The 11,503-nt window shown below is 34.0% G+C and overlaps 1 protein-coding gene across 1 annotated transcript in view; it reads right to left on the bottom strand.

The window, feature by feature from the left end:
* Positions 1–3,613: 3,613 nt before the first annotated feature.
* The window catches only part of LOC107680428 (copine-5-like), a 166,138-nt gene continuing 158,248 nt past the window's right edge, over positions 3,614–11,503 (bottom strand). Inside the window, exons 19-20 of the mRNA XM_016476313.1 lie at positions 6,701–6,774; positions 3,614–4,042 (exon numbers count right to left, since the gene is read on the bottom strand). Coding sequence (XP_016331799.1) covers positions 3,854–4,042; positions 6,701–6,774 — 263 coding nt within the window. The 3' untranslated portion in view covers positions 3,614–3,853. The remainder of the gene's footprint in view (positions 4,043–6,700; positions 6,775–11,503) is intronic.

Raw genomic sequence — 11,503 nt, 5'->3', positions numbered from 1 at the left:
CCGTATACTTCTGTCGCTTACACTTAAAGTCCTTCTCTGATTTTATTATTGTTTGCAACGTTAGATGGCAATATTTTAAAGATATTATTTATTTTATTATAATTTTTTTTTGGTTTTGGTATTTTGCATGGTCTATTATTGGAGTAGTGTCACAAGGGTGGGAGTTTTAACTCCTATTCACTGGGAATAAAAAAATACATTAATAAATAAATAGCCTAAATAAAATTTAAAAAAATACAAAAATCATTCAGTCCATGCAGAGACATATTGAGCGGGGGAATCCCCCATCTCCCCACCCTCGGAATATTACGTATCATAACGTAACTACGTGTAAAAGTTATTTGGCGGCTTTTACTTGGAAAAGCAGCTGTTTTCTAGCATTTGCATAACTATGGATAAACCTGAAATGATAGAAAAAGGATTGGAGATGAATTTCATTTACAAATAAGGTAGGAATGTGCATACTTTTAAATCGACACCTGCCACGGTGTTTTCCTCTTTGAGTGTGTCCTAAAAACGATGAGGAGAGGAGAGGAGAGGAGGACGGGGGCTTAATTTTAGCACTCAGAATACCCGGCCGAAAAAAGTAAGGTAATATGGCTTTAGAATATAATCAGGTTGACTAATTATTTACTGAATTTATCCAATCGACAAGTTCTGAAGGGGTAAATAAACTATAAACTATAGAGCGAGCAAAATAAGGGTTAGGCATAAAAGAGCACATAGTTATTGTGTTGGGGCCCCATACCTGGAATTTGCTTAGGGCCCCCAAATCACTAAGTCCGCCCCTGCCTAAAGGGTGCACCTTGGTACCTTAAAGTATATATCAGTACCTAAAGTGTACATATTTATATCTTTTAAAAAAGGCAACGTCCAAGTGACAACTTCTGTAACTTTTTTCTGAGCGTCTACATGAAGTGTACTGTAAATATGCCCTAGTTCTTCAGAAGTGTTAGCTTTGGACAGCAGTGATGATGTTTACTTTACTGTCAGATTTCTCTCTATGGAATATGCAAAAAAGCTTGAACCTCCTTTGTGTACTTTTCCAGATAAACACACAGGGCAAATATCCTCTGTGCTAATTCGGTAGATCCAAGCTTTTGATCAGATATTACATGCACAGTGGCATCCCTGCCTGTAAAAAGGTATTGATGTCACTGACTTCGCAAATGACAAAGAACTGATGAACAGATGAACAGATTGAATAGCGTAGGGTTGCTACTGAAAAAGGTAATTAATTTGAAGGCATTGAAATGGACGAATGCAATTACTGTCGCAACTGTGCCTGGTTTAGAGAAACATCCAATTCTTCCGACATCAATGGCTCCCAAGATGATATGGACCCTCTTTGGGGAAACTGCAGCAGTGTAAACACTGACACTTTTGATTTGAGTAATTCCGGTTGTAACGTTTTGTTGTTTTTACAAACAAAATGAGGCAGTTATACTCAGTGTTAAGTATGAAACAGTTTTGTAATACGAAGTATGTTGCATTAAAATATCCTATAATGCTAGATTTAGAAAAAATTCCCCACATTGGACTGATTTCTGTAATGAAAGTGTGCCAAGCCTCTGTCTATTAAAATCATTTGATGATATGCATAGTTAAACTGGTTTTAATGATCTCACTGGCATTTACATGGAATCATTTGGGATAAAGGTTTATCAAACCTGGTTGTTGTCTTTCTGTAAAAGCAGCATTATTTCCAACGATTATCTTGAGGGCAGGATATTTATCAATGTAGCATACGGTGTGTAAAAATCCTATCATTTATTTTAAAATTGACTTAAACAGTGAAAACATAGAATAAAAAAAAAATAATAATAACAGTAGTGTGTATCAATTCAACCTAAGAAAATCAACAGATTTAAATCTGGGGGGAAAAAACATTATTTAGAGTTTTATAATTAGGTGGATAAACACACACACATAGAAAGAATAAAGATAATGACATCTGGGGGGAAAGGAAAAGTGATTTTTTAATAATATGGTATATGGTGTATAAAAATCAGATAACGTATTAAAAAAAAAGAAGAAGAAATAAAGCAATTATACTGTGTGCAACACAAATTAATTAAACTGAAATCAACTGAAAAAAACATGAATACATTAAAAAAAAAAAGGATTTTAAAACTAGGTCGATAAACACAAATATACAGAATAAAATGCATTAATGACAAATCTGGGGGGAAAAAACATTATTTAGAGTTTTATAATTAGGTGGATAAACACACACACATAGAAAGAATAAAGATAATGACATCTGGGGGGAAAGGAAAAGTGATTTTTTAATAATATGGTATATGGTGTATAAAAATCAGATAACGTATTAAAAAAAAAGAAGAAGAAATAAAGCAATTATACTGTGTGCAACACAAATTAATTAAACTGAAATCAACTGAAAAAAACATGAATACATTAAAAAAAAAAGGATTTTAAAACTAGGTCGATAAACACAAATATACAGAATAAAATGCATTAATGAAATGAGAAAGGACAGTGAATTATTAATGTAGTATATGGTGAAAAAATAGGATTTGTTTTTAATAAATAGAAAAATGTACTTAAATCATGAAAATGTTAAATTAAAAAAGCAATAATATTGTGTACAGTAAATACGAATCGATCAATCAATTCCACTTAAATTGGAAACTTAAAAAATGATTTTGAATTTTAAAATAGACAGAATAAAATGCATTAATGACATCTGGGGGATGAAAAGACTGTAATGCTTTGATGCTCTATGCCTTATGATGCTCTCAAAGCCTTATGGGTTGGCAAAAATACATCTGGGGTAATGAACGCCCCATACACAGTCACAGGGCTAAATGCTCATGGTTATTATACCCAGCCAGCACTGTAATGTGCTCAATTACACAAGCTCCTCCATTCAGCCCTGTACTGGCAGAGTACAGATACATCAGGCACTCTTATTTGATTAAAAGCCTCTAGACAAAATTGAATTGGTAAATGAACTACGGTTGAGTGGGTGACACCATTCCGAGCACACTCCAGGCCTCATTTCTGCCCGAGAGGGAGAGAGGACCCATATCGGCTGTGCTGCACTTACACAGGGTCGACCAAAATGGCCACTATGCATTCCTAGAGAAGCGCATGAGCAAGAATAATGCTGATTATTGATGCAAGTTGTGCTTCTACAGTCATTTTAGGCAGGTGTCGTGTGAAACTGTGGGAAAATAGTACATCTCTCATCACACCATTCATGGATAGGAACAAAATTATTCATTTCTCACACATGCATGCTTTCCTAAACCATAATGGATACGGACAGAGAATAGAAATAACATTTTTTCACAAGCAATGCTTAACGTAATAAACCCAAACTGACACAGGCCTGACCTGATACGAAGTGAAAGCGATACGAATCTAAAAACGTCACCGTAAAGCACACACTCTAGTATACCAATGTGGAGTAAGGATGTGGAGTCAAATTTCAGATTAGGGCACACTTGTCCTGGTACACTGAGACAGTCACAGACAGGCACAAGTTGAAACCATAAACATCATCCTCCTCCTGCTCTTCATTCTCTTGTCAACCTGATCCACAAAATAAGAAACAGTCACAGGCCAAGATATAGATATTTTTAAACAAAACAAACAAAAAAAGCTGCCCTTGGGTCAGATTCTTGGATCACACTGTCCTTCTGAGGACAAAAACAATTGGGCAGAAAATGTAAATGGCACAAACAGAAACACCACTGTACCTCAAAGTCTCTTGGAGAGTTCAAACACATGGTGACACTGGGAGCTATACCCTAAAAGCTCCGGTACTGTTACCCCATGACTCCAGGGAGAGGACCTGTTGTGTTAAAGCAGGTTTGGGAGCGTGTGCTCAGATCTGTGTGTGGTGTGTGTGTCCTGGCGGTGTGTACGGAGGTGGCGCTGGATTGGGTTTGATTCCCCGGCTCTTCATGTAAGAAATGAACTGGTCGGGAATCTCAGCCAGAACGTCTTTGGCCAGTCGTGCCATACTCAACACGTGGTTCCCTGTCCGGTCCATGTAATCCCGGAATGGCACAAACTGTGAGGGGCAGGAAGCAACATGCACATTTATTAATCTGTCCACTTATATAGGGGTTCTTAACTTTTTGACTCAAAGGCCTCACGTTGTCCAATACAATATTCAAGGGCCCCCAATATAAGGAAAGACTTTTTACTATGCTGATCTAGTGCTCAGTTATTGTTGCTACTCAATTATTGATTTAAATATTATGATCTTTCTTATTATTATGAGTGTTGAAAACAGTTTTTGTTGCTTATTATATATATTTTTATGGAAACTGTGATACATTTTTTTGATGAACTGAATGTTCAAAAGAACAACATTTACATGAAATCTTCTAACTAAATGTCTTGACTGTCACTCTCGATCAATTTAATTTACCCTTGCTGAATAAACGTATACATTTTCTTTAAAAAGTACATATATATATATATATATATAATGGTAGTGTATCATGGTTTCCACAAAAATATTAGGCCGCAACATTTTCAAAATTGATAAGAAATGACTCTTGAGCACTAAATCAGAATTTTTGTATGATTTTCTTTGGGATCATGTAACACTGAAGACTTGAGTAATGGCTGCTGAAAATTTAAATTGCAATAATATTTCAGATACTACAACTTTTACTATACTTTTAATCAAATAAATGCAGTCTTGGTGGGCATAAGAGGCTAAAGGGGTGGTTGATTGCGATTTCACTTTTTTAACGTTAGTTAGTGTGTAATGTTGCTGTTTGAGCATAAACAATATCTGCAAAGTTACGAAGCTGAACGTTCAATGCAAACGGAGACATCAGTCTTTTAAAATTCTGGCAGTTTAATGCCTACAAAAACGGCTGGTATGGACTACAATAAGTTACTTCCCGGGTTCGTGACGTCACAAACCCAGATAAACCCTGCCCCCGGGAAAAGGCAGCAAAGGGGGCGAGGCCATGCTGCGCTGCTTTAGAGAAGAGGAAGAGAAAACTACAGGTGCACGTAAAAATCTATTCATATATGAATAGCAATTCTGTCTTCTAATGATTTTAATGGATTCACAAGTTTCAAAATCAATGTTCTAAAGCAGCGGTTCTCAATACTGTTCCTCGCGTCCGCTGCTCTCTCTCTCTCTCTCTCTCTCTCATTCAGCTCAGCTCCAACAATGAACTGTTCCAATTATACACTTATTTTCACATAGCTATGAGAAGCGTTAAACATGAATGCGTGTGCAAGGTGAGGGGCGGGACTTTTAGACGCGCACTAGAGGCGGTTTAGCCAATCACTGGGCTAGCTAACCAATCAGAGCCCATAGCCTATTTCTGAGGCAGGGGCTTCATAAAAGCAGGAAATAATCAGCGCGTTTATCAGATAAGGGACAGAGCGGTGTGAAATAAAGGTAAATTATGTGAAAAATAATGTTGTTGTTTTTTTAAATGAAGCATTAACACATTAGACTGCACCCCATAAACACAATCAAGCCTAGAAAAAAAACAGTGAACCACCCCTTTAAAAAATCTTACATATTCCAAACTCTTGACTGGCAGTGTATATTTGCTTATGCCTGTGTTACTTTAAGACGATAACTAAAACCATTTATTAATACACTACAGCATTATTTAAATAAATGCATTTTAAGTGATTTTGCGGCACTTGTAAGTCCACCTTCCATTCCACGGTTATTCATCCATCCCTCAATTTTTGCACCATCACCAATCCCTCTCATTTATTCATCCCTCCATTCATCCCACATTTTTTTTCATCTTCAAACCAATCATGGGAAAGAAGGTGCTTTGATGATATAAATATGAATGAATACCTTCCTTGCCCAATTCAATCAACTATCCCCAATTTATTCATCCACCCATCAATAAAATCCTTCCCCATCCAACCGCCATCCAGCCATTATTCCAACCCACATCCATCCATCCATCCATTCTTGGCTTTTCATTCATCCATCCACCCAATGCATTCTTCCCCATCCATCCTCTATTCATTCATCTATCCATCCCTCCATTCTTGGACTTTCATCCATCCATCCACCCAATGCATACTTCCTCATCCATCCATTCTTGGCCTTTCATTCATCTATGCATCCAACCATGCATTATTCCCCATCCATCCTCCATTTATTCATCCATCCCTCCAATAATACATCCACTCCATATCAATTCATCCATCCATCTATGCATTAAGTCAGTCACTGATCCATTAATTCAAGCATCTATTCATTCATCCTTCTCCCGTTCATCCATCCACAAATCCATTCATTTATGGGAAAGACAACAACATCCCAAAATATTCTTATCATTTCTTCCTGAATAAAATAAATGAAACAGTGCCTCAAGAGTGAATTCTATTCACTTTGCTCACAGTCTTTGACTCTGTAGCCTGAGATATTCTTATTACTACTAATGACAGGTTGCATTCATAGGGGACTTGCATAATGAATTGCTTTATAATAATGTGGGTTATGGTGTGGAGCTGTTACACGAAGGCTCGATTCCACAGTGACTGAATAGGTAATTAAAATTCCCATGCTTAATGGATTTGATTATTGAAAGAAAGAGACAAGGGGTGACAAGTCACATCTATTTAAAACCTGTAAGTTAACATAACATACTTGTGGTTTAAACAATCTTTGAAATAGCATTACTTGTAATTTTTTTTTTTTTAAGTAGACTACTACTAATGTCACCTGGACAATGTCTCGCTCTGCTAATTTTCCTCTTGAGGAAATCCTGATGTCATCACCATCCAACTCAACCATAGCTGTGGGAAAAGACAAGAAGTACAAGTAAATCACTGGACATTTATTTGAAGAACGAAATATTACACTTCATTTTTATTTTCATGAATACAGTTTTGAAATGATATGAGGGTGTGTAAATAATGACAACATCGTTTGAACTACTTTTATTGTATGCGTAGTTATGAATTCATTTGAAAAAGTCATTTTGGGTGTCTCAAAACTACTAGGGCCATCATTTTCTTCATCTTCATGTACTGCTTTGACCCCAGCTGATTGTAATTGGTCTCTGTAACTGTAATGCACAGAGCGAAATTCCAATACAGTCTTCTCAAACAACAGGCCTTCTCCACATGACCTGCTCACCTCATCCGACAGGAGTTCATCTTCCACCTCTGTGCTCATGAGGTATGTTGTTATTCTTGGAGGAAGCTCTATTTCAATATTGATCAATGTCTCTCTCGACTTCCCAAGTGGTCTGACAGATCACTACATGCCCTGACATGATAGTATGTGCTTAAAACCAATGCAGTACAGCTGATAATTACATCTCGTTCTGTGATTAGCCCAAACCGGGTCTCTTTAAATGATTACCTGTACTGCAAACACAGCTCTCACTGAGAAAAACAGCCTTGTTAATTGCTATCAAAGCACTTGTTTGACTAATTGCTATAAACAGCTTCAGGGGCACTCAGTAGGGTTTAAGGGTATGTGATAACACTTTACTTAAAGCCTTTATGTATAATGTATTATAAAGGTATATATAATGTACATTGCAATGCATTATATCTTTTCATAAATAATTGTGACCAAAGTTGAAATACATTATAATATTTGAAGGTTTGTTTTTCGTGTTTTGTGCATTATACTTTCTAAAGGTGTAACAATTAATAGATAAGTAATGTATTATTCATGAGATCAATGCATTATTAGGTGCATTACAAGGCATAATTAATGCATTAAAAATACTTTTATAAAGCATTATATGTGGCTTTTAAGTTAAGTGTTACCAGGTATGCTTACATGACAATGATTGTACTAAAAACGGAAAAGACTGAACATGTAATACACATATGCATGACTTGTTTTCATAGTTTGCAGAGAGATGATAACGGTGTTGTGCACTTTGTACTTTGAAACCCGTTTTCAAAAGTTAGCATTTTCAGGCCCCCAAAATGCTGCTGTTGTGTAAAATAAATGACCAAAATGCATAAAAGGTTTTTTAGCTGAAAATGGTGTTATGTAAACACCAAGTAAAATGAAAGAATTGAGTTGTTTATATATTTTAACATTTATATATTAACTGATAATGTTGATTTTATTCTATAAAGTAAAAGCTGGAGCTCTCCAATAATTAAAAAACGAATTGAATAAATTACAATATTGTGATTAATTAACGAGATTAATTAAAATGAAAATAATGCAAAGACATCTTATTACTGTGGCAGATGAGTAAAATTAATTTATTGTGAATTAAAAGGGGAAGAAAAAGAATGATTGATACCGACCGACCTGTGTATTTAATATTAATGTTTGTTTTGTTTTTTATATATATTGACCTGATTTGACCCATTCATTAATCGTTCCTTGGCTTAGGATGGTTAGGGATGCTGGGCCAGGTTTATTGTTTTGAATGTTTTTGGTATGTCTTTTTTTGGGGCTTTGTTTTGTTTGTATATCTGAGGATTTGTTTTGTTGTTATGCCACTACAATTTATCTTTACTGTATTTTTTTGGTTTGTTTAACCCTTAATTTACTCCCTAGCTTTAAATTTATATCTCTGCTTTCTTTGCATGTAAAGTGGATAATACTAAAGGTTTAAAAATTGTTCATTTAAACATAAGAAGTCTTTTGCCTAAAATAGACATACTACGTGCTTGGGTAGCCCAATATAATCCGAATATTACACTGTCAGAGACGTGGCTGAGTAGTAAGATTTCCTATAGGGAAATTACCAACCCGGTTGGAAATTACACTTGCATGATATCGGAATTAATTATACCCTCAATCGAACCTAGATATTTTGAACGTCTGTTTGTTAACTTTACATCAGAATAAATATTTAACTATTGGAAGTATATATAGACCTCCCTCTGCACCTGCTAAATCATTCAATTGTTTGTTTTCTACTATTGACTCTATTTTATTTAAAAAATAAATGATTATTTAAGGGAACTTTAAAATTGTCACTAAAGATAAAAATAATTTAAAAAAAAAAAGTAATTTAAAACAATGACTGGATTCTTGTTACTCATCCTGATAGATTTGTTAAAGTAGGTATCTTGTCTGATTGCTTTAGTGATCACTCATTTGTTTTTTTGTATATGGAAATTAAAATTTTTGAAATCGTAATAAAAAATTAGACAACATAAGAAGATGAATTTAGAGTTATTTATTAAGTATTTTGCTTCCATAAATAGGGATGGATAGCAGTTAATACCCAATGTGCAGGACGCTTGGGATTTTTTTATATTCTGAGTTTACTCGAGTATGTGATAAACATGCTCCTTGGAAAATTTCTAAAGTCAAGGGAAAACATTTACCCTAGATAAATACAGAACGTATAGGTCTTTTTAGACAGAGAATCAAGGCCTGGGCTAAATTCTGTAAGACTAGAACAAATGAAGATTGGGAATCTTATAGGATTTTAAGAAATGTATCAAAGACTATGACTCGTAATGCTAAATCTAATTATTATAAAGATTGTTTATCTAATAACTTTGAAAATCTGAAACAATTTTGGAGTAATATAAAAGTTTTATTAAACACCTCAGATAAATCCATTATTAAGCAAATACGAGATGAAAATACAATAGTTCAGGATTCTTTTTCTATTGCCCAAGTATTTGATAACTTTTTTTCCCACTGTTTGTTCTAATCTAACACCTAATTACTCTTACATTAATAGCTTCAATAAATCTACTTTGTTGGACAGTACTTTTACTTTTACCAAAATAACACCTATAGAAGTCCTGAAGATTATTGAGCAGCTTAATAGTGGTGCCAGACCTGATGGAATTGAGCCTAGATATATTAAACTGGCCTTCCAAACTTCCTTATGTACCCACTGGCTGATCTATTTAATATGTCACTACAGTCTAGTGAGTTACCAGTTATTTGGAAGTACTCCTACATTACTACAATTTATAAAAGAGGGGATATTATTGATAGACAATATTATAGACCAATATCAATAATTTGTGTTATTGCTAAAGTATTTGAAAAATTAATCTATAATCAGTTATCAAAGTATCTTAAAAATAATAATATTTTATCACCATTTCAATCTGGATTTAGGCCTAATTATTCGACAACTAGTGCTCTTCTAAAGCCGACTAATGATGTATACTCAGCATTAAACAGTGGTGACCTTACAGGGGTTATTTTTATCAGTCTCAAGAAGGCCTTTGATCTAGTTGAACATTACCTATTATTAGATAAGTTGTATGCAGCTTTTTTTTTTTTTTTTCAAAATTCTTTATTGTGGTTTAATTATTTTTTACATAAAAGAAAACGATGTGTGGTTATCCAAGGGAAGGGTAAAAAAAAAAAGATGTATTTACTCAAAAAAGAGGTATACCACAAGGCTCAATATTGGGTCCTCTTCTTTTTTATTTTTATTTATGATCTTCGCTTAGTTCTTTCACACTCTGCTGTTCATCTTTATGCAGACAACACAGTCATTTATATTTCAAATACCCACTTAACTCAAATTCAAAATATGCTCCAATCAGATTTTAATGTTTTGCAAGATTGGCTCCATTCTTATAATTTACTACTTAATAAAGATAAATCTCTTACCATGGCCTTTGCTACAAAGCATATGTTTAAATAAAAATCTAATAATTAAAAAATAATGTGTAATGATGGAACATGCTTGCACAGAGTGGATCAAATTAAATATCTTACAGCTGGATCCTGAATTTTCGTCACATTGACTATCACATTGACTATATATATCGCAAGACTAAATTCGGAACCAGTGTATTGTAACGATCTAAAAATTGTTGAACTTTTAACATGTGAGAACATAACTTGCATTGCAACTTACTGTAAATTACAGTTTTTTTTTTGTCTATGCTGATGTAGTTTATCAGAATACAATTAAAACCAATATTTTGCCTCTTAGTACAGCCTATAATAAATTGTGTAGATTTGTTAATGGATGTTCACTTGATACACACCAGTATATTATGTATGATTTACTTAAATGGTCTCCACTTAATATTAGAAGGCATATTCACTGGTTGCAATTTATTTTCAAATGTATACATTTTAATTATCCTAATTATTTGCATCAGTATTTGATATTATATTCTTCTTCAAATCAATTAAGACATTCTGCATATTATTATTTTTTCTTACTCCTTTAGTTAAGAAAGTGTTTGGGGGGTAAAGCATTTAGGTATTAGGCTCCTGCAGACTGGAATAATCTACCTTTAAATGTACGATTTGGACTTAATTCAAACTTCTTGTAATTGCTGATGATATAACTATGTTTATATCTATAAGTGCTAGGTAAATATTATTATTTCATGTGTTAATATTATAGTGGGGTGTTTGTTGTTTTGTTGTTCTGAATGATGTGATTGTTGTTGTTTGTTTTGTGTTATGTTATCTTATTTTTGTGTATTAGGACCCCCTTGAAAACAAGATGATGCATCTCAAGGGGTTTATCCTAAAGAATACATTTGCATATATATATATATATATTTTTTTTTTTTTTTTTTTTTTTTTTTTTTTTAATAAAAT

Source organism: Sinocyclocheilus anshuiensis, unplaced genomic scaffold, assembly GCF_001515605.1.
Source record: "Sinocyclocheilus anshuiensis isolate Anshui unplaced genomic scaffold, SAMN03320099.WGS_v1.1 scaffold792, whole genome shotgun sequence".
NCBI classification, from domain to species: domain Eukaryota; kingdom Metazoa; phylum Chordata; class Actinopteri; order Cypriniformes; family Cyprinidae; genus Sinocyclocheilus; species Sinocyclocheilus anshuiensis.
The sequence above is the reverse complement of the archived record's forward strand: the minus strand, read 5'-3'. Positions and strand labels throughout refer to the sequence as shown.